Genomic DNA, 24,092 nt, shown 5'->3' on the forward strand with positions numbered 1-24,092 from the left:
CTACCCGGACTATTTGCATTGTCCCCACACCATCCCCCATTTTTACCCTGCTGCAACTCTGTTTATTATCTATGCATAGTCTCTTTACCCCTACCTTCATTTAAAAATGACCTCGACTAACTGGTGCCCCCGCACATTGACTCTGTACCGGTACCGACTGTATATAGCCTTGCTACTGTTATTTTATTGTTGCTCCTTGATTATTTGTTATTTTTTGCTCTTATTGTATTTATTTTTTACTTCAGTTTATTTTAGTAAATACTTAACACTTTTGTCTTACAACTGCATTGTTGGTTAAGCATTTCACATGTTGTATTCGGCGCGGCGCATGTGACAAATACAATTTGATTTGATTGTGAAACTAACTTAATCCAGCCAAATAAAATTGTAAATTGACAACAACAAAACATTCCATGTAACTCCTCTGCTGAGAAATCTTTCAGTCCCAGGAACCGCTCCGCCGCATCCACAATATAACCTCTATTTTCCTGGACTGTCTCTCCACTTTGGCAGTGCCATTAATCACCATAGCTATAAAGTCCACCTTCTTAACCTTTAAAATATCCTGCTGGTTCCTGCTGGTGAAAGGCAACCCCTGCAGCCTGCAGTGAAGGCCCATCTACCACCATGAACTCTTTAAGAGCACCATTCAAACCCTCAACCCCTATTAACATCTGCTGCCTAACTTTGGCCACCTCATTTTCTTTCACCCTTGTCAGGCATTCAAAAGACGTGGCTTCCTGGTTCCCACCACAATTGCAGCATGTCACATTTTCATAACACATGATATAATCTTTTCCACAACTTGGACATATTAGTTTCTCCCTTCTGCCAACACTTGAAACATGACCAAAAGCTTTACAGTGATCACACTGCATGCTCTGACTCTGTAGTTTATATACCCCAACTGCACTTGAATAGGGAGAGACTCCATATCAAAAAACAAAAGAACAGATGAACTCTTCACTTTTTCATAATTCACCACACAATTCATCCGATGTGCATCAATCACTCCAGGAATATTTTTAATCTCTTCAACATCGACTTCCCACTAGACGCCATATTACCCCCTTGAGGGGTGCCCTGTTCCCAGTACTTAAGTAGTACTTTAAAGTATTTATACTGATTTTTTTGGGGGGGGTATCTATACTTTACTATTTATATTTTTGACAACTTTTAATTTACTACATTCCTAAAGACAATAATGTACTTTTTACTCCATACATTTTCCTCGACATCCAAAAGTACTCGTTACATTTTGAATGCTAAGCAGGACAGGAAAGTGGTCCCATTCACACACTTATCAACAGAACATCCCTGGTCATCCATACTGCTTCTGATCTGGCTTACTCACTAAACACACATGCTTCGTTTGTAAATTATGTTGGTGTGCCTCTGGCTATTCGTAAATATTTTTTTTAAAAACAAGAAAATGGTGCCATCTGGTTACCTTAATATAAGGAATAAAAAAAGTATTTATACTTTTACTTTTGATACTTAAGTATATTTTAGAAATTACATTTACTTTTGATACGTAAGTATATTTGAAACAAAATACTTTTACTCAAGTTGAATTTTACAGGGTGACTTTTACTTGTATCGTTCTCTATTAAGGTATCTTTACTTTTACTCAAGTATGACGATTGGGTACTTTTTCCACCACTGCCTGTTCCGAAGAGACACACACACACACACCACGTCAAATGTATCAAATTGGGTGAGAAGCAACACAAGTTCCTTATTAGGCAAGGTTGTCCTATCTCTCTGTACCTGTTTTTATTAATCACCCAACGTCTTACAAATTCTTTAAATAATAGTCCTGTACAAGGTATTTCCATAGCTGGTAAAGAAATTATTATAAGCCAGCTGGAGGACGATACTACAGTTTTTCTGAAAAATGCTAACCAAATTCCAATATCGATCAATGTGACACAATCCTTTTCCAAAGCATCTGGTCTATATCTTAACATTAATGACTGTCAAAGATTGTGTGACACCTTCATATTATGGTATTCCAGTAAAAGAAGAACTTACATATTTAGGCATAACCATTACAAAGGATCAGAAGTCTAGAGGCTTACTAAATTGTAACCCTCTTATTAAAAAACCCCAGAAGAAGCTAAATCAATGGCTACAGAGGGCCTTATCTTTAAAAGGAAGAGTCCTAATAACCAAGGCTGAAGGTATCTCTAGACTAACATATGGCGCTCTATCTTGACAGTAAAATAAGCAAGAAGATAGACATGATGCTTTTCAACTTTCTGTGGAGAAACCGTACCCATTACATTAGGAAAACTGTTGTAATGAAAACTTATGAGAATGGTGGGCTGAATTTTCTGGACTTTACTACCTTAAATAATACTTTTAAGATCAATTGGATAAAACAATTCCTAAGAAGACCCACTTCTATGTGGAATTTCATTCCTCATCGTGTCTTCTCTACCTTTGGTGGCCTTAACTTCATGTTGGTTTGCAATTCTAATATTGACAAAGTTCCAGTGAAACTTTCTGCTTTTCATTGGCAGGTTTTCTTGACATGGTCCTTAATTTATAAGAATAATTTTTCTCCACACAGATATTATATATGGAATAATCGGGATATATTGTATAAAAAAATACTTCTTTGTTTTTTAGAATATTGGTCCCGAAATTATATCCTATTGGTGTGCCAACTCGTAAATGCAGAGGGTCTTTTACTCAGTTATAAGGAATTCTTATCACTTTACAAGGTCCCTGTAACACCTAAAGATTTTGCAACTGTTTTAGATGCCATTCCCTCAGGTGTTGCTTTATTATTCAGGAACGTGTCAAGACCTGACCCTCAGAGCCTACCTTCTTTTGAACCTGTTGACTCATCAGTAGGAAAGATTTGTTTCTCTTTTGGTCCATTCAACAACAGAGCGATACGAACCTCGTTTCAGCAGAATGTTGTATCTATACCTTATTGGAATGGCTTATTGGAATGGATTTATTGATAATATCTGTTGGAAAAAAGTTTGGATGTTGCCACCAATGGGGCAAAAAAGTATTTAGTCTGCCACCAATTGTGCAAGTTCTCCCACTTAAAAAGATGAGAGAGGCCTGTCATTTTCATCATAGGTACACTTAAACTATGACAGAGAAAATTAGAAAAAAAAAATCCAGAAAATCACATTGTAGGATTTTTTATGAATTTATTTGCAAATTATGGTGGAAAATAAGTATTTGGTCAATAACAAAAGTTTATCTCAATACTTATATACCCTTTGTTGGCAATGACAGAGGTCAAACGTTTTCTGTAAGTCTTCACAAGGTTTTCACACACTGTTGCTGGTATTTTGGCCCATTCCTCCATGCAGATCTCCTCTAGAGCAGTGATGTTTTGGGACTGTTGCTGGGCAACACGGACATTCTACTCCCTCCAAAGATTTTCTATGGGGTTAAGATCTGGAGACTGGCTAGGCCACTCCAGGACCTTGAAATGCTTCTTACGAAGCCACTCCTTCGTTGCCCGGGCGGTGTGTTTGGGATCATTGTCATGCTGAAAGACCCAGCCACGTTTCATCTTCAATGCACTTGCTGATGGAAGGAGGTTTTCACTCAAAATCTCACGATACATGGCCCCATTCATTCTTTACTTTACACGGATCAGTCGTCCTGGTCCCTTTGTAGAAAAACAGCCCGGAAGCATGATGTTTCCACCCCCATGCTTCACAGTAGGTATGGTGTTCTTTGGATGCAACTCAGCATTCTTTGTCTTCCAAACACGACGAGTTGAGTTTTTACCAAAAAGTTATATTTTGGTTTCATCTGACCATATGACATTCTCCCGGGCCTGGACATGTACTGGCTTAAGCAGGGGGACACGTCTGGCACTGCAGGATTTGAGTCCCTGGCAGCGTAGTGTGTTACTGGTGGTAGGCTTTGTTACTTTGGTCCCAGCTTTCTGCAGGTCATTCACTAGGTCCCCCCATGTGGTTCTGGGATTTTTGCTCGCCGTTCTTGTGATCATTTTGACCCCACGGTGTGAGATCTTGCGTGGAGCCCCAGATCGAGGGAGATTTTCAGTGGTCTTGTATGTCTTCCATTTCCTAATAATTGCTCCCACAGTTGATTTCTTCAAACCAAGCTGCTTACCTATTGCAGATTCAGTCTTCCCAGCCTGGTGCAGGTCTACAATTTTGTTTCTGGTGTCCTTTGACAGCTCTTTGGTCTATGCCATAGTGGAGTTTGGAGTGTGACTGTTTGAGGTTGTGGGCAGGTGTCTTTTATACTGATAACAAGTTCAAACAGGTGCCGTTAATACAGGTAACGAGTGGAGGACAGAGGAGCCTCTTAAAGAAGAAGTTACAGGTCTGTGAGAGCCAGAAATCTTGCTTGTTTGTAGGTGACTAAATACTTATTTTCCACCAGAATTTGCAAATAAATTCATTAAAAATCCTACAATGTGATTTTCTGGATTTTTTTTCTCTGTCATAGTTGAAGTGTACCTATGATGAAAATTACAGGCCTCTCATCTTTTTAAGTGGGAGAACTTGCACAATTGGTGGCTGACTAAATACCTTTTTGCCCCACTGTACCTACTTGTTAACAAAATTAAGGAAGTTTCCTTTAAAATTATTCATAAATATTATCCTGCCAACCACTATATGAATAATTTTAAGGAAAACATCAACTAAAACTGCTCCTTTTGTAATGACCACCCAGAAACAGTGTAGCATCTTTTTTTTGGCATTGTATTCATGTAGGAAAACTGTGGCAAGACATCAGTAGATTTATAATTGAACACATTTATGAAGATCTTACACTATTGTGGAGAGATGTACTGCTTGGATTCTTTACCTACGATAGAAATAAGCTGAAACATTTTTATGTAATTCATTTCATTATTTTAAATTTACAAACAAAAAAACACATTTTCTTACCTTACAAAAAATAAATTTAACTGTATTTTAAGACAATTAAATACTCTACTAACAAAAAAGCTGTTAGAATTATAAGTGCATGTATGTCCCTTAAAGTCCTTGTGTAATGTGATATTGAACCCTCTAGCCCAATTGTCCATTGTATATTATTCATATATACTTGTGTTCCCACATGTACTTCCTGTATTGATTTGCTGTTAATAATAATAAATATATATATATATATATATATATATATATATATATATATAAATAAATGTGGGCTTGATTTGATTTGTTTTGTTGTACTTCTGCGGATCAGAAGGAACTTGTGTTGCTTTTTATATATATATACAATTGTCCATTGTATATTATTCATATATACTTGTGTTCCCACATGTACTTCCTGTATTGATTTGTTGTTAATAATAATAAATATATATATATATATATATATATATATATACACACACACACACACACATATATATATATATATACACATATATATATGTATATATTTATTATTATTAACAACAAATCAATACAGGAAGTACATGTGGGAACACAAGTATATATGAATAATATACAATGGACAATTGTATATATATATATAAAAAGCAACAAGTTCCTTCTGATCCGCTGAAGTACAACAAAACAAATCAAATCAAGCCCACCTCTCGTTTTCCTCACAGCCTTCACGTTACCCATCACTTTCTCCACCAGTTTGGATAGCTCAAATTGATTCTTCAAGAAGAATTTCGGACAATACACTAATTGTCCTTGATTCTACCGCCATTAGATTCACAATCCGCTTGAGTTTCCGCGATGTTTCCCGCCACCATCAAATTTGGCAGGCTGTTGGCAATTTGGCCAACTTCCGACTCCTGGTGCATACGTACCTCCTCTAACCTCGATTTTATTTTGTCGACTTCCGGCTACTTTCAGCGTACCACTCAAACGCTGACTTGCATGTTGTTCCATAGAGAATAGTGTGCGCACGCGCCTGGAGTAGGAAGCATCATTTTGTGGAACTCCGTTTGTAGGTAAGATCAAATAAACGATAGTTACTGTATCGTTAATTAAACATTACATGTAAATGGATAGAAAGAGAATGTGCGAAATAATCGTATTTTTATTTTAAATAGAGTTAATACGTTTATTTTTGTGAAGCGAACCTAATAGTAGCCATGTCAGCCAGCCACGTCGCAAGGAACGGGAGAGTTTGGTTGATCGTGTTGTTGATGTCAAGAATATTAATTCCCTGACACCTATGATGGCTGGCTAGCTGCTAACCCACCACCAACTGCTTTTAGCTACGCACTTGGTTTGAAAACTATAGATAAGTACGGAACGTAAACTATTTTGAACATAAAGGGTTTTGGTCATCATAACATGGAACTGCGCGTTTAGTCTCGCTGAAACAATGTGACAAACCAATTGACTGGCGTCAGTGTTCAAGTCTGGCTTGAAATGGTTCAACATTCGAAGTAGCGTCTTATTGGAGCAGTGTCCAAAGTAAATTGCGTAATGCTTTCAAGGTTAACTTCTATTAAAAACCCCTGGAGACGAATGAATCTAATTAAAATACTGAATATGCCCATTTTAGTCGTTTGTTTGATCCAAACTTTGAATGTTGGCCCATCTCTAAATGTAATAAACTATCGCAAAGTCATTGTTGCTAGGATATTGGAATCAAATGTACATAGTCATTTCGCAGACTCGCTTATCCAGAGCAACTTACCGTAGTGAGTGTATACGTTTTCGTACTTTTATCCTGGCAAATGCCACCTCCACCTTTTTTACAGGTCATGTCATGCATGATGGTCTTTATTTTCTAAGTCCACGTCAGATGCATGCTAGTAGCACATACGTCAGAGGTACACACTGTGAGTAGGTGGCTTCTAACCAATGATGTAGCACAAAGGCAAGCAGGCCTTTCTAATCGACCTGGCCCGGGTTTCCTGGAAGGATATTGACCTCCTGTCAGTAGAGGATGCCTGGTTGTTCTTTAAAAGTGCTTTCCTCACCATCTTAAATAAGCATGCCCCTTTCAAAAAATAAATACACAATCAGTTAGGAAAGCAAAGGCTAGCTTTTTCAAACATAAATTTGCACCCTGCAGCACTAATTCCCAAAAGTTCTGGGACACTGAAGTCCATGGAGAATAAGAGCACCTCCTCCCAGCTGCCCACTGCACTGAGGCTAGGGAACACTTTCACCACTGATAAATCCACGCTAATCGAGAATTTCAATAAGCATTTCTCGACAGCTGGCCATGCTTTCCATCTGGCGACCCCAACCCCAGCCAACAGCAACTGCCCCCCCCCCCCCCCCCCTGCTTATCCTTCACCAAAATCCATACAGCTGATTGTTCTAATAGAGCTGCAAAATCTGGATCCCTACAAATCAGCTGGAGCTAGGCAATCTGAATCCTTTCTTCCTAAAATTATCCTCTGCCATTGTTGCAACCCTTATTACTAGTCTGTTCAACCTCTTTCGTATCGTCTGAGATTCCTAAAGATTGTAAAGCGGCCGTGGTCATCCCCCTCTTCAGAGGGGGAGACGCTCTAGACCCTAACTGTTACAGACCTATATCCATCCTGCCCTGCCTTTCTGAAGTCTTCGAAAGCCAAGTGAACAAACAGATCACCAACCATTTAGAATCCCACCTTACCTTCTCCGCTATGCAATCCGGTTTCCGAGCTGGTCACGGGTGCCCCTCAGCCATGCTCAAGGTCCTAAACAATATCATAACCACCAGCCGTCTTCATCGACCTGGCCAAGGCTTTTCACTCTGTCAATCACCATATTCTTATCGGCAGACTCAACATCCTTCGTTTCTCTAATGACTGCCTCGCCTGGTTCTCTAACTACTTCTCAGAGTTCAGTGTATCAAATTGGAGGGCCTGTTGTCTGTACCTCTGGCAGCCTCTATGGGGGTGCCACAGGGTTCAATTCTCAGGCTGACTCTTTTCTCTGTATATATCAATGATGTCGCTCTTGCAGCGGGTGATTCTTTGATCCACCTCTACGCAGACGACACCATTCTGACAGCACCCGTAGCACGCGCTCCAGCAGGTATATTTCACTGGTCATCCCCAAAGCCAACACTTACTTTGGCCACCTTTCCTTCCAGTTCTCTGCTACCAATGACTGGAACAAATTGCAAAAATCACTGAAGTTGGAGACTTATACCTCCCTCACTAACTTTAGGCATCAGCTGTCAGAGCAGCTTACCGATCGCTGCAGCTGTACACAGCCCATCTGTAAATAGCCCATCTAACTACATACCTCATCCCATATTTGTTTGTTTTTCTGCTCTTTTGCACACCAGTATCTCTACTTGCACATCATCATCTGTACATCTATCACTCCAGTGTTATTTGCCAAACTGTAATTACTTTGCCACTTGGCAAAGTATTTGCTACTTGGCCTATTTATTGGCCTATTTATGGCATATTATTTTTAATTCCTTACTTCATTTGCACACACTGTATACAGATTTTTCGATTGTGTTATTGACTGTACGATTATTTATCCCATGTGTAACTCTGTGTTTTTTTTGTCGCACTGCTTTGCTTTGTCTTGGTCAGCTTGCAGTTGTAAATGAGAACTTGTTCTCAACTGGCCTACCTGGTTAAATAAAGGTGAAATAAAAAAAGACATTGGAGGTACACAATGTATTTATTAGGGACACCCATTAGCTGCTGCTGAGGCATCAGCTACTCTTCCTGTGGTCCAAACACATTAAGGCACTTACATATGAAACAAAAGATACAACATTATTACACCACTACATATTTACAATACAAATTGAATAATACCACCATACAACAATATTACAATGTAGATGCGTGTGGAGTATGTGAGCTTGTATGTGTGTCTACCTTTTTGTGTGTCTCTTCACAGGCTCAGCTGTTCCATAAGGTGCAGTTTTTAAAATATATATATATATCTGATTCTATTGCTTGCATCAGTTACCTGATGTGGAATAGAGTTCCATGTAGTCATGGCTCTAAGTAGTACTGTGCGCCTCCCATAGTCTGTTCTGGACTTGGGAACTGTGAAGAGACCTCTGGTGGCATGTCTTGTGGGGTATGCATGGGTGTCTGAGCTGTGTGCTAGTAGTTTAAACAGACAGCTCGGTACATTCAGCTTGTCAACACTTCTTACAAAAACAAGTAGTGATTAATTAGTTGGCTTCTAACCAGTGATGTATATTTTGCTTCTAACAGATGGGATGAGTCTCTTTGCCTTTGGCCATGTTTGCCTTTAAAATGATCTCTACCACTTTGAGGGAATGGTTCTCCTTGGCTACAATGCATGCCTATCAAAATGAAAGTTTTAGTCTGACACGTCGGGAAAAGTAGTAATAGCAAGCTTTGTCCAATGCTTAAAAGGATCAGCACCAAAGTCACAAGTCATTCGCATACTGGCCATTTTTCCTAGACATCTGAGTAACTTAATTGCAGTGTTACTACAGTTCATCTAGCTTAATCATGTTTAGACATATCAATGACATAATAGGCCTACTCTTGGCTTTCCAGAAATATATCGAATGCCAGGAGTTTTCCCCTCACCACTGTACTCAGTTTGCACTCCCTCCATTTTGTCTCCACACAAAATTGTCCATTGTGGGCTTTATGTCCAGCCTCCATTACTGCTGACCTCGCAGATTCTATTACAAAGTAATGTATCGCTAAAAATAAATAATATCAACCGCAACTTGAATTGCCTGACAGAGCAAAGAGAAGAAAACAATCACACCATCATCGCTGTAGCCCAGGAGCTTTCCAGCGGCCCTGCTCTACTTGTATCTTCTAGAACCAGCATGGTTAGGCTATTTGGTCAATTGCACTGTGTGTACCTCTACCCACACTGTACTTCCTCCCTCACCCCCTTGTGCGTTGTGCACCAACTCACCCTTTTTGTTTTCTATTCATGTAAGGATATCCCTTCAAGTTCCCAAAAGTACCGCTTTCAAGTCCCCAAAAGAAATTGTTGTTGATAAATGGTAGCGTTTATTCTAGTGTTGATGTTACGCGTCATGGTTGCTAGAGTCTCTTTTCGAATGGCGAGTAGCAGTCAATCCCAGAGTGCGCCGGGTTACTGGTCACTCACTGCGTGTTGGGCAGAGCGGAGTGTTCGTGAATAGATCAGCCAAGCTTTTCAGAAACTGCTGGCCTGGCTGTCATGTGCAGTGAGAGGGGAAGTGTGAATTGTGTATACGTGCCTTAATGTGTGTGTGTGTGTTCGTGATCGAGGGAGCGGTGATGTGAGTGAATATACTGGGTCTCTCACATAGACTTCTATATTGCATTCCAGCTCAGAACACATGGGCCTAGAGACTATTAACGCTAGGCTAGTATATGCCAATTAGAAAACCCTCCACGGGACGGGACTTTGTAGGGGCTGAAAATGACTTTTTCTTTTCAAAGTATCCGCGGTTCTACTAAGGTGGCTTTGGAGTCTTCTAGCCTATGTGTCCAAAATGTAGCCTAGTGTAGGGCTAACTGGAGGGCCAGTGGACCGATTCTGGGGAGCATAAAGAATTCTGGGGGATGAAGGAAGTTTGGGTGACTGATGGCGGAAGGGGGGTCCAGGGAACAAGGCCTTGTGGGGAAAGTACAACTTCACTTCTCTCTGTTGGTAAGGCCTGTTAGCCATGTCCTTTTGGGGAGGCTATGTTTCTCAAGATTTTACTTTTGGTCTTGTTGTCTTTCCTCTTAAGTCACTTTAATCCACATTCAACATTTTGTTGTGACAGTACACTGACTCCATGATTAGCCTTAGCCTGTTTTATTGTTCTTCTACATTCTGATAGGCTACTCCTTCACCTTTCGAAGTCCTATTGTCATCACTGGCCCGTCAAAATAAAAGTAGAACAGCCCAATTTGCCTCGATTAATGCTCGGTTCTCCTGTTTTGTTTGTTTGTTATTTGGGCCTAGTTTTGTTATAGTGCCTAGTTTTTGTGGAGAGTCTTCAAATCTTATATGTGGTTTTCATTCAAAAGTAGTAGCTTGATCATAATTCAGTCTTGTTAAATATGTGGTCGCTTCCAATAGAGGTTACTACAGAATGCAGAAGCTAACATTTTATTAGCCTTGGGCCTAGGCTATGGGATTTGTTTAACTGTGAATCATAGACTCTACATTTAATGATCATGTTGTGGTTTGTCAATGCCTGTATGCTGAACATGCTTTTTTTGGACCTCGTGCCTTTCTCTACAATGTTACTAATCTGTTTGCCAGTATGGATTTGACTAAAGGACACTCTTGGACACAACTCAGAATGTAGCCTAAGCTACAGTGCCTTCAGAAAGTATTCACACCCCTTGACTTTTTCCACATTTTGTTGTGTTACAGCCTGAATTTAAAATGGATGAAATGTAGATTTTTGTGTCACTGGCCCACACACACTACCCCGTAATTTAAAAGTGGAAATATGTTTGACATTTTTACAAATTCATAAAAAATGAAAAGCTGAACTTGCTTGTCAATAAGCATTCAACCCCTTTGTTATGGCAAGCCTAAATAAGTGTAGGAGTAACAATGTGCCAGATAATAAGTTGCATGGACTCACTCTGTGTGCAATAATAGTGTTTATAATTTTTTTTTATGACATACAATACACAAACCATTATCTCCAAGGTCCCTCAGTCGAGCAGTGAATTTCAAACACCGATTCAACCACAATCACAAGGGAGGTTTTCCAATGCCTCACAAAGGGCACCTATTGGTAGATGGGTAAAAAAATAGACAATCCCTTTGAGCATGATGAAGTTATTATACTTTAGATGGTGTATAAAAACACCCAGTCAGTACAAAGATGCAGGCGACCTTCTTAAATGGTTGCCAGAGAGGAAGGAAACCGCTCAGGGAATTCACCATGATGCCAATGGTGACTTAGTTTATTGGCTGTAATAGGAGAACTGAGGAAGGATCAACATTTTAGTTACTCCACAAAACTAACCTAATGACAGTGAAAAAAAGGAAGCCGCCACAGAGTAAATATATTCCGAAACATGCATCCTGTTTGCAAGAATACTGCAAGAAATGTGACAAAACTATTTACTTTTTTTGTCCTGAATACAAAGTGATATGTTTGGGGCAATCCAATATAACACATTACTGAGTACCCCTCTCCATATTCTCAAGCATAGTGGTGGCTGCATCATGCTATTGGTATGCTTGTTAATCGTTAAGGTCTGGGGAGTTTTTCAGGATAAAAAAAATAAAATAAATGGTGCTAAGCACAGGCAGAAGCCTAGAAGAAAACCTGCTTTAGTCTGCTTTCCACCAGACACTGGGAGATTAAATTAACCTTTCAGCAGGACAATAACCTAAAACACAAAGCCAAATCTACACTTGAGTTGCTTACCAAGAAGACAGTTAATGTTCTTGAGTGGCCTACTTACAGTTTTGACTTAAATCTACTTGGAAGTCTATGGCAAGACCTGAAAATGGTTGTCGAGCAATGATCAACAACCAATTTGACAGAGCTTGAAGAATAATGGGCAAATGTTGCACAATCCAGGTGTGGAAAGCTCTTAGAGACTGACCCAGAAAGACTGTAATCGCTCCCAAAGGTGCTTCTACAACATATTGACTCAGTGGTGTGAATACTTATGTAAATTACATTTCTGTATTCATTTTCAATACATTTGCAAACATTTCTAAAAACATGTTTTCACTTTGTCATTATGGGGTATTGAGTGTAGATGGGTGAGACAAAAATATATATACATTTAATACTGAATTCAGGCTGTAGCACAACAAAATGTGGAAAAAGTCAAGGGGTATGAATACTTTCTGAAGTCACTAAGTCTGATTACATGTTGTCATAAATAATTGATGTAATCCCATATTTTCTAATTAGGCCTAGGTAAGCTGTTTTACAGGGAATTTCAGGCAAGTAGCCTATCAGGAGTACCAAAACATCTCTCAATATTGATTTGTTTTCTGTAGGCCTAGAGCCTATTACGCTGTTACAACCTCAGACCTATCTATGTGACAAAACAGCATAGAAAGAATTTTGAAACCCCATAAATAGGAACTCCATATAAGGTGGGTCAATGCATCATCATGAGTAGTCAAAGGAAATTACATCACCAGATTGTTTTGTTGGGTGTGTAATGATGGACCTTGCTCTTTCTCAGAGCAGTGGATCTTTAACCTATAATAATTAATCAACACTCTCGCATATTCCAAGGGTCACGAAAGCTTGTTTAAAACACTTAGGCTAGCTGCTTGGCATTTCGGTTTAGCGTGACAAGATTTTAGAGTGGACATGATCCTGGTAAGGTAAATGTATGTTGTATTCTGCCAACAAACTTGGATAGCCTACTAGGCTATATTATCCTAGGTATTGTAAAAAGTTGATTGTATGGTAGTCCAGCTCGATAATTGTGTTTTGATTTAACCAGGTAAAAGCACATGGGAAGAAACATCAGGTGAAAGCGATATTGCAGTAGCCCATGGGAGTTTAGCTTATAGGGAGGAAGAGAGAGGAGTATAGCCTACCTCGTTATTGAATGACGACAAATTGCATTTATATTGTTTTGCCTTTCATGAGGTCTCAAAACATGTTACACAATTTGCAGTCGGAGCCTGGATTAGGCCTCATGTATTCTTGAATTGAGAACATTGATTGGTAGAGAATTGCGTAAACGTTGGACAAGAATTGCCCCTTGACCCATTTTCTCTCCCCCCCCTCCCCCCACCCACACTCCTCTCTCTCCTGCTCTATCTCTCCCTCCTCCTCCAGTCCCAGACCATGAACTACGTGGGGCAGCTGGCAGAGTCGGTGTTTGTGACGGTGAAGGAGCTGTACCGGGGCCTGAACCCAGCCACGCTCACGGGGGGCATCGATGTCATTGTGGTGCGCCAGCCCGACGGCAGCCTCCAGTGCTCCCCATTCCACGTGCGCTTCGGCAAGCTGGGGGTGCTGCGCTCCAAAGAAAAAGTGGTGAGTAATGGAGAGTACGGAAAAGGAGAAGACTGGAGTGTGTGATGTAGCCTACACCTGATGGGTGTATGTACAGTGCCTTCAGAAAGTGTTCGCACCCCTTGACCTTTTCCACATTTTCTTGTGTTACAGCCTGAATTCAAAATGGATTAAATTGAGATGTGTTTTGTCAGTAGCCTACACACAATACCCCCATAATGTCAAAGTGGAATCATGTTTTTAGACATTTTTTACAAATTAATAAATGAAAATCTGTCAAGTATTCAATCCCTTTTTTATGGCAAGCCTAAATCAGTTCAGGAGTAAAAAAAAAATGTGCTTAACAAGTCACATAAGTTACATGGACTCTGTGTGCAATAATAGTGTTTAACGTAATTTTTTTGAATGACATGCATACAATGCACACTATCTGTAAGGTCCTTCAGTTGAGCAGGTGCCTCAAAGAGGGACTTGGGAAAATTGCTGTTGGCTCAGAACAGGGCAGCACAGCTGGCCCTTAAAAGTACACGGAGAGCTAACTTTAATGACATGCATGTCAGTCTCTCATGGCTCAAAGTAGAAGAGGGATTGACTTCCTCATTACTTGTTTTTGTAAGAGGTGTTGACAAGCTGAAGGTACCGAGCTGTCTGTTTAAATACTAGCACACAGCTCGGACACCCATGCATACCCCACAAGACATGCCACCAGAGGTCTCTTCACAGTCCCCAAGTCCAGAACAGACCATGGGAGGCACACAGTACTACATAGAGCCATGACTACGTGGAACTCTATTCCACATCAGGTAACTGATGCAAGCAGTAGAATCAGATTTAAAATAGCAGGTAAAAAATTCACCTTATGGAACAGTGGGGACTGTTGGACGTTGAATATCCCTTTAAGCATGGTGAAGTTATTAATTACACTTTGGATGGTGTGTCAATACACCCAGTCAGTACAAAGATACAGGTGTCCTTCCTAACTCAGTTGTCGGAGTGGAAGGAAACCCCTCAGGAGTTTCACCATGCGGCCAATAGTGACTGACTTAGAGTTTAATGGCTGTGACAGGAGAGAATTGAGGATGGATCAACAACATTGTAGTTACTCCACAATATTAACCTAAATGACAGAGTGAAAATATGTAAGCCTGTGCAGAAGAATAGAAATACTCCAAAACATGCATTCTGTTTCTAATAAGGCACTAAAGTAAAGCTGCAAAACTGTGGCAAAGAATGGACTTTGGACTGAATACAAAGCTTTATGTTTGGGGCAAATCCATGACTACATCATGTTATGGGTATGCTTGTCATCGGCAAGGACTAGGTTTTTTTGGGGGGGGGATAAAAATAAACAGAATCGAGTTAAGCACAGGCAAAATCCTAGAGGAAAATCTGGTTCAGTCTGCTTTCCAACAGACACTGGGAGGCAAATTCACCCTTAAACAGGACAAGAACCTGAAACACAAGGTCAAATATACACTGGAGTTGCTTACCAAGACGACATTGAATGTCCCTGAGAGGCCTAGTTACAGTTTGGACTTAAATCGGCTTGAAAATCTATGGCAAGACTTGAAAATGGCGGTCTAGCAATGATCAACAATCAACTTCACAGAGCTTGAAGAATGTATTAAAACTAATAATGTGCAAATATTGTACAATCCAGGTGTGCCAAGTGTAACGGATGTGAAACGGCTAGCTTAGTTAGCGGTGCGCGCTAAATAGCGTTTCAATCGGTGACGTCACTTGCTCTGAGACCTTGAAGTAGTGGTTCCCCTTGCTCTGCAAGTGCCGCGGCTTTTGTGGAGCGATGGGTAACGATGCTTCGTGGGTGACTGTTGTTGATGTGTGCAGAGAGTCCCTGGTTCGCGCCCGGGTATGGGCGAGGGGACGGTCTAAACTTATACTGTTACACAAGCCCTTAGAGACTTAGCCAGAAAGACTCACAGCTGTAATCGCTGCCAAAGGTGATTTTATAAAACATATTTTTATTTATTTATTTTTTATATATAACTTGTTGACTCGGGTGTGTGAATACTCATGTAAATGAGATATTTCCCTATTTCATTTTCAATACATTTTCTACCATTTCTAAAAACATGTTGTCACTTTCTCATTATGGGACGGTATGTGTAGATGGGTGAGAGAACAAATACATTTTAATAGATGTTGAATTCAGGCTGTAACACAACTAAATGTGAAGCTCGTCAAGGGGTATGAATACTTTCTGAAGGCACTGTATGTAAGCTGATAAATACACATACAGATGATCGACACCCTTTTTCACGCTCTCTCTTAAACATACACACACACACACACATTGACTGTGACTGTGTTGCAGGTGGACATTGAGATCAACGGGGAGCCAGTTTACCTGCAAATGAAGCTGGGGGACAACGGAGAAGCTTTTTTTGTGGAGGAAAATGAGGACTTTGAGGTTTGTCCCGTTTAAAAAAAAACATATTTGATCCTATAGGTCTGTTCATTAGTGGAGGTTAACCTCTTTTTGGAGACGTGTTAAGCTAATCGGATAGGTGATGTAGCCTGTTATGTTTATTCTTTGGCTTATTGACAATGTACAATGCCTATCATAAGCATTCACACCCCCCCTTGGAACTCTTCACATTTTATTGTCACAAAGTGGGATTATAATGTATTTACTTGTCATATTTGGTCAATGGTCTACACCAAATACTGTAATGTCATTGTGGAAGAATAATTATCTAACATTTGTTAAAGATGAATGAAAAATAAAACGCTAATATACCTTGATTAGATAAGTGTTCACCCCCATAGTCAATACATGTTAGAAACACCTTTGGCAGCAGTTTGTCTTATTAGGTTAATTGTTACAATCATCGTTAGAGCCGTTTTCAAGTCTTGCCATAGATTTTCAAGACTACTTTTAAGTCGAAACTGGAAGTAGGCCACTCAAGAACTTTCCCTGTCTTCTTGGTAAATCACTCCAGTGTAGATTTGGCCTTGTGTTGTAGGTTATTGTCCTGCTGAAAGGTAAATTCCTCTCCCAGTGTCTGGTGTAAAGCAGACTGGGGAAGGGTTTCCTCGAGAATTTTGCTTGTGCTTAGTTCCATCCCATTTATTTTATCCTGAAAAACTCCCCGGTCTTTGCCAATGTCAAGCATACCCATACCATGATGCAGATACCACCATGCTTGAAAAGGAGGAAGTTACTCAGTGAAGTGTTGAGTTGGATTTGCCCTAAACATAAGGCTCAAAATTATATTTTTTTGTATTATTACATTAGTTCCTTGTTAAATACAGGATGTATGTTTTGGAATATTTGTATTCTGTATTTTATTATTATTATTATATAATTTTCTTGTGGAGTCATAGTAATGTCCCATCACAGCCATTGAACTGAAGTCACCAATGGGCTCATGGTGACATCCCTGAGCAGTTTCCTTCCTGTCCTTCAGTTCAGTAGGACGACTGTATCTTAGTGTCACAGCCAAATGATTAACTTGACCATGCTTAAAGAGAGATTCAATGTCTGATTTATTCCCTTTCAGTCAGTCACTCAGCATAACATACTATGGGGAGTCAACGACCAATCAAATTCACAATTTTTTAAATTTTTTAAACACACCCAAAGGGCCAATGAATTCAGGGCCAGCCCTGGGAAGCCCCGCCTGCCTGCTTGTAATGCTGGGGCTTGCGTTCATTTCCTCAATTTACTAACATTTCAAACACACGGACTACTAGATTTGGCTCCGACTTAGGTGTCTGTTAGTGGGGAGAGAGTACTCGTTCCCTAGATGTCTTGGTGTTTACTTTAAGCAAACACAAAAACTAACTACTTTCTGCTTTGTTTGTGTAGCTAATGCTTCCTTGCTTGAATAAGTTGGCCAGTGGTAAGAGCTCAAAAAGGCTAACCAGACAGAGTTGAATGTCCGACCATGCCCTAGGGCATGTGGTTTCACAATGGAAATTCAAGATACTCACAAGTGCTGTCTTGTTTGCCTGGGGTGGAAACGCTCCGGCTGCCTTGACTCGGACCAGTTTGTGTGACCGGTGTCAGTGTACAAGAGTCTGAACTCTGTCGGTGACTTCTTAGGAAGATTGGCGTAACTGGAGAAGGCCCTCTCTTTTAATAGACAACAGTGTACAATGGCATCAGGGTTGCCTGAGATGGGGAGAGAAGGTCTGTTTGTTGGAGTTGTTCCCCGCCTGTCATGCAGGGGACTGGTGTTCAATTCCCAGATGGGGGGGGGGGGGGGCGTATGAAGTACCAGTCAAAAGTTTAGACACACCTACTCATGTGTAGCCTAGTACATTAACACAACTGATTAGTATTTTAGTTGTGCCTTAATTTTCTCCACTTCACCCCCAGTCCAGAGTGCCAGCCCACCTCTGTACGTCACCCATCCTCATCGAGCTCCCGGAGGGGGCCGAGGAGACCTTCGAAAGCCCCCCCACTTCCGGTAGCACACGCAGGAAAAAGCGGCGGCGCAAACGCATACGCTCCGACTCCCACCTAAGAGATGACGGCAGCTCCTCGTCCGATGAGAGGGAGAGAGAGCGGGAGCAGACTGAACAGGAGAGCCCTTCCAAAGAAGAGCTCACCACATCCATGCTCGCCAGGTCAATGTCAACTCCTGTTGAAAACATGAATTCTATTGGTTAAGAATGACTATTCTATTGGATTCATAGTGCTAACCAAACTAAATGAAACACACCACAAGTGTTAGGTGAAAAAGACAAATACATTTAACCCATGTCCTATTGTTAGATATAGCATTCGGTATATGGCTTTGAACGATTGGATTTTATGTTCTGATATATCCTGTGGCTGGCTCTTTTGTCTCCCTAACAGTAAGTCGGTGTACTTCTCGCTGTCTGAGCAACCGTATGAAGAGTTGGGGGCCGTGCAGAACAGGGACGTACACCCTCACTCAGAGGGAGAGTGGTCCCCCTCAGAGAGCAGGTCAGACAACTTACCCTCTAAGCCTTATGTATTGGTTTTCCAATGGTGTGATTTATTATTTTGACCTCTCACTTCGAACCGTGACCTTTGGATTGCACATGTAATTTTGACTTGGGAGCACCAGTGCCTCTCAGATAATCCATTGAATGGCGCACATGGTTACGTCTATATCGTTGTTTTCAGTCCGGTGCACTCAGGCTGCCAAACTGTTCAAAACTGAACCTTTTTACCGAGGTTTAACATAGTTTGAAGAGTGGTAATAAATTGAGGAAAATAATGCAAACCCCGGTGTTACAGCTTTAGGAGGGCGGGGCTTCTGAGGTTCGGGGTCTGCACTGTGTTCTTTCTAGCGCAGTTTCGCAGGACACTTTTAAGAGTCCACACAAATCGTCATAAGTAAGGAACTATGCTAACCGTTCAAATAAATCCAATAGAATTTGTAAAAAAAAAAAAACATTTGTCAAAGAAAATGTATTATTTGCAGAATGGATGAGATGGGAGGTCATTACCACTAATTATTTCTTTTTTATTCCATCGAGGTATGCTACGGTTTTAAAAAAGGTTGGAAGCCACTGCTTGGGAACCACTGCTCTAAGGGGCTGTTTCCTGGACACAGATTAAAATAATAATCCACCCGAAACCACCATTTCCTGTACAGTGTTAAATAACACTGTGAGAACAATATTTTTTTGTGAAGAAATGTTTCACTTTGTCGTTATACAATAATAACACTAATAATAGGGATCGTTATACAAAAACAATAGGGGTTGACATGATTTCTTTATCACTACCCCTTCCTATGACCCTCATACATACACTACTTTGGACACATACTCATTCAAGGGTTTTTCTTAATTTGTACTGTTTCCTACGTTGTAGAATAACAGTGAAGACATCAACACAATGAAATAACACATATGGAATCATGTAGTAACCAAAAAAAGTGTTAAACAAACCAAAATATATTTGAGATTCTACAAAGTAGCCACCCTTTGCCTTGATGACATCTTTGCACACTCTGGACAGGAAGGTCTGTGGCTGGCTCTTTTGTCTCCCTAACAGTAAGTCCGTGTACTTCTCGCTGTCTGAGCAGGATGTCACCATGAGGCCCATGGTGTTTTTAAAACCGCTTCAGAGTTCAATTGCTGTGAAGGGAGAACTGGGGATGGATCAACCACCCTGTAGTTACTCCACTACTTCCGGCGCCGACAGACATGGCTGCCTCGCTTCGCGTTCCTAGGAAACTATGCAGTTTTTTGTTTTTTTACGTGTTATTTCTTACATTAGTACCCCAGGTCATCTTAGGTTTCATTACATACAGTCGAGACGAACTACTGAATATAAGATCAGCGTCAACTCACCATCAGTACGACCAAGAATATGTTTTTCGCGACGCGGATCCTGTGTTCTGCCTTACAAACAGGACAACGGAGCGGATCCCATGCAGCGACCCAAAAAAACGACTCCGAAAAAAAGGGAAACGAGGCGGTCTTCTGGTCAGACTCCGGAGACAGGCACACCGTGCACCACTCCCTAGCATTCTTCTTGCCAATGTCCAGTCTCTTGACAACAAGGTTGATGAAATCCGAGCAAGGGTAGCATTCCAGAGGGACATCAGAGACTGTAACGTTCTTTGCTTCACGGAAACGTGGCTCACTGGAGAGACGCTATCCGAGGCGGTGCAGCCAACGGGTTTCTCCACGCATCGCGCAGACAGAAACAAACATCTTTCTGGTAAGAAGAGGGGCAGGGGCGTATGCCTTATGGCTAACGTGTGATGAAAGAAACATACAGGAACTCAAATCCTTCTGTTCACCTGATTTAGAATTCCTCACAATCAAATGTAGACCGCATTATCTACCAAGAGAATTCTCTTCGATTATAATCACAGCCGTATATATCCCCCCCCCCCAAGCAGACACATCGATGGCTCTGAATGAACTTCATTTGACTCTTTGCAAACTGGAAACCATTTATCCGGAGGCTGCATTCATTGTAGCTGGGGATTTTAACAAGGCTAATCTGAAAACAAGACTCCCTAAATTTTATCAGCATATCGATTGCGCAACCAGGGGTGGAAAGACCTTGGATCATTGTTACTCTAACTTCCGCAACGCATATAAGGCCCTGCTCCGCCCCCCTTTCGGAAAAGCTGACCACGACTCCATTTTGTTAATCCCTGCCTACAGACAGAAACTAAAACAAGAGGCTCCCACGCTGAGGTCTGTCCAACGCTGGTCCGACCAAGCTGACTCCACACTCCAAGACTGCTTCCATCACGTGGACTGGGACATGTTTCGTATTGCGTCAGACAACAACATTGACGAATACGCTGATTCGGTGTGCGAGTTCATTAGAACGTGCGTTGAAGATGTCGTTCCCATAGCAACGATTAAAACATTCCCTAACCAGAAACCGTGGATTGATGGCAGCATTCGCGTGAAACTGAAAGTGCGAACCACTGCTTAAATCAGGGCAAGGTGTCTGGTAACATGACCGAATACAAACAGTGCAGCTATTCCCTCCGCAAGGCTATCAAACAAGCTAAGCGTCAGTACAGAGACAAAGTAGAATCTCAATTCAACGGCTCAGACACGAGGCATGTGGTAGGGTCTACAGTCAATCACGGACTACAGGAAGAAATCCAGCCCAGTCACGGACCAGGATGTCCTGCTCCCAGGCAGACTAAATAACTTTTTTGCCCGCTTTGAGGACAATACAGTGCCACTGACACGGCCTGCAACGAAAACATGCGGTCTCTCCTTCACTGCAGCCGAGGTGAGTAAGACATTTAAACGTGTTAACCCTCGCAAGGCTGCAGGCCCAGACGGCATCCCCAGCCGCGCCCTCAGAGCATGCGCAGACCAGCTGGCCGGTGTGTTTACGGACATATTCAATCAATCCCTATACCAGTCTGCTGTTCCCACATGCTTCAAGAGGGCCACCATTGTTCCTGTTCCCAAGAAAGCTAAGGTAACTGAGCTAAACGACTACCGCCCCGTAGCACTCACTTCCGTCATCATGAAGTGCTTTGAGAGACTAGTCAAGGACCATATCACCTCCACCCTACCTGACACCCTAGACCCACTCCAATTTGCTTACCGCCCAAATAGGTCCACAGACGATGCAATCTCAACCACACTGCACACAGCCCTAACCCATCTGGACAAGAGGAATACCTATGTGAGAATGCTGTTCATCGACTACAGCTCGGCATTCAACACCATAGTACCCTCCAAGCTCGTCATCAAGCTCGAGACCCTGGGTCTCGACCCCGCCCTGTGCAACTGGGTACTGGACTTCCTGACGGGCCGCCCCCAGGTGGTGAGGGTAGGCAACAACATCTCCTCCCCGCTGACACACTCCCCGCTGAACACCTCCTCCCATCTCCACCCACGACTGCGTGGCCACGCACGCCTCCAACTCAATCATCAAGTTTGCGGACGACACAACAGTGGTAGGCTTGATTACCAACAACGACGAGACGGCCTACAGGGAGGAGGTGAGGGCCCTCGGAGTGTGGTGTCAGGAAAATAACCTCACACTCAACGTCAACAAAACAAAGGAGATGATTGTGGACTTCAGGAAACAGCAGAGGGAACACCCCCCTATCCACATCGATGGAACAGTAGTGGAGAGGGTAGCAAGTTTTAAGTTCCTCGGCATACACATCACAGACAAACTGAATTGGTCCACTCACACAGACAGCATTGTGAAGAAGGCGCAGCAGCGCCTCTTCAACCTCAGGAGGCTGAAGAAATTTGGCTTGTCACCAAAAGCACTCACAAACTTCTACAGATGCACAATCGAGAGCATCCTGGCGGGCTGTATCACCGCCTGGTACGGCAACTGCTCCGCCCTCAACCGTAAGGCTCTCCAGAGGGTAGTGAGGTCTGCACAACGCATCACCGGGGGCAAACTACCTGCCCTCCAGGACACCTACACCACCCGATGTCACAGGAAGGCCATAAAGATCATCAAGGACATCAACCACCCGAGCCACTGCCTGTTCACCCCGCTATCATCCAGAAGGCGAGGTCAGTACAGGTGCATCAAAGCTGGGACCGAGAGACTGAAAAACAGCTTCTATCTCAAGGCCATCAGACTGTTAAACAGCCACCACTAACATTGAGTGGCTGCTGCCAACACACTGACACTGACTCAACTCCAGCCACTTTAATAATGGGAATTGATGGGAAATGATGTAAATATATCACTAGCCACTTTAAACAATGCTACCTTATATAATGTTACTTACCCTACATTATTCATCTCATATGCATACGTATATATACTGTACTCTATATCATCGACTGTATTCTTATGTAATACATGTATCACTAGCCACTTTAACTATGCCACTTTGTTTACATACTCATCTCATATGTATATACTGTACTCGATACCATCTACTGTATCTTGCCTATGCTGCTCTGTACCATCACTCATTCATATATCCTTATGTACATATTCTTTATCCCCTTACACTGTGTACAAGACAGTAATTTTGGAATTGTTAGTTAGATTACTTGTTATTACTGCATTGTCGGAACTAGAAGCACAAGCATTTCGCTACACTCGCATTAACATCTGCTAACCATGTGTATGTGACAAATAAAATTTGATTTGATTTGACAATAATGACCAAAATGTCAGAGGTGAAAAGAAGAATACAAATATTCCCAAACATGTATCCTGTATACAACAGGGCACTAAAGTAATACTGAAGAAAAAAAACACAGCAAAGTAATACAAGTTTTGTCTGAATTTCAAAGCCTGATGTTTGGGACATATCCAATCCATCACTGAGTTAACTGCCTCCTTATTTTAAAGCATGGTGGAGGCTGCATGGTATGGGTATGCTTGGCATCGGCAAAAACAGACACTTTTAGGATAAAAAGAAACGAGACGGAGCTAAGCACATTACAAAATCCTAGAGGAAAACCTGCTTCAGTCTGCTTTCCACCAGACACTGGGAGATTAATTCACCATTCAGCAGGACAATAACTTACAACACAAGGCTAGCTAGTAACGTTAGCATATCAAACATTAACCTTTAACACTCATGCAAGTATTAAAAGTACAGTTTCAGCATTTTTAAAGTTTCTTGAGATCAAACCAGGCTTCATTAAACTGTAGAAGGTAAATGCAAAATTGCGACTGAAATGTTGATAATTCCCCTGTTTATCAGCTTCTTGCTGCAAGCTTCTTGCTTGGACGGTGGCTCAAAGCAGCCAAGGGGGGAAAACACCCTTTTTAACACTAGAACTGCTAAAGAACTCATATCAAACTTTATTTGTCACATGCGCCGAATACAACA

General features: G+C 41.5%; 1 protein-coding gene and 1 long non-coding RNA gene across 4 annotated transcripts in view; one reads left to right on the plus strand and one right to left on the minus strand.

The window, feature by feature from the left end:
* Window positions 1–24,092, minus strand: part of LOC149975898 (uncharacterized) — a 330,618-nt gene that overhangs the window by 173,427 nt on the left and 133,099 nt on the right. The window lies entirely within an intron of this gene.
* Window positions 5,608–24,092, plus strand: part of LOC110493972 (phosphatidate phosphatase LPIN2) — a 44,014-nt gene continuing 25,529 nt past the window's right edge. The window contains exons 1-5 of one of the 3 annotated variants that reach the window (XM_021568607.3): window positions 5,608–5,929; window positions 13,654–13,854; window positions 16,169–16,264; window positions 18,179–18,429; window positions 18,662–18,772. In XM_021568607.3, the coding sequence (XP_021424282.1) occupies window positions 13,663–13,854; window positions 16,169–16,264; window positions 18,179–18,429; window positions 18,662–18,772 (650 nt within the window). In that variant the 5' untranslated portion in view covers window positions 5,608–5,929; window positions 13,654–13,662. Of the gene's footprint in view, window positions 5,930–12,977; window positions 13,197–13,653; window positions 13,855–16,168; window positions 16,265–18,178; window positions 18,430–18,661; window positions 18,773–24,092 lie in introns of those variants that run through there. The other 2 variants (XM_021568608.3, XM_036949986.2) reach the window with 2 other exon arrangements.

This window comes from Oncorhynchus mykiss, chromosome 17 (assembly GCF_057628025.1).
Source record: "Oncorhynchus mykiss isolate SJ-2025 chromosome 17, ASM5762802v1, whole genome shotgun sequence".
Lineage (NCBI taxonomy): Eukaryota > Metazoa > Chordata > Actinopteri > Salmoniformes > Salmonidae > Oncorhynchus > Oncorhynchus mykiss.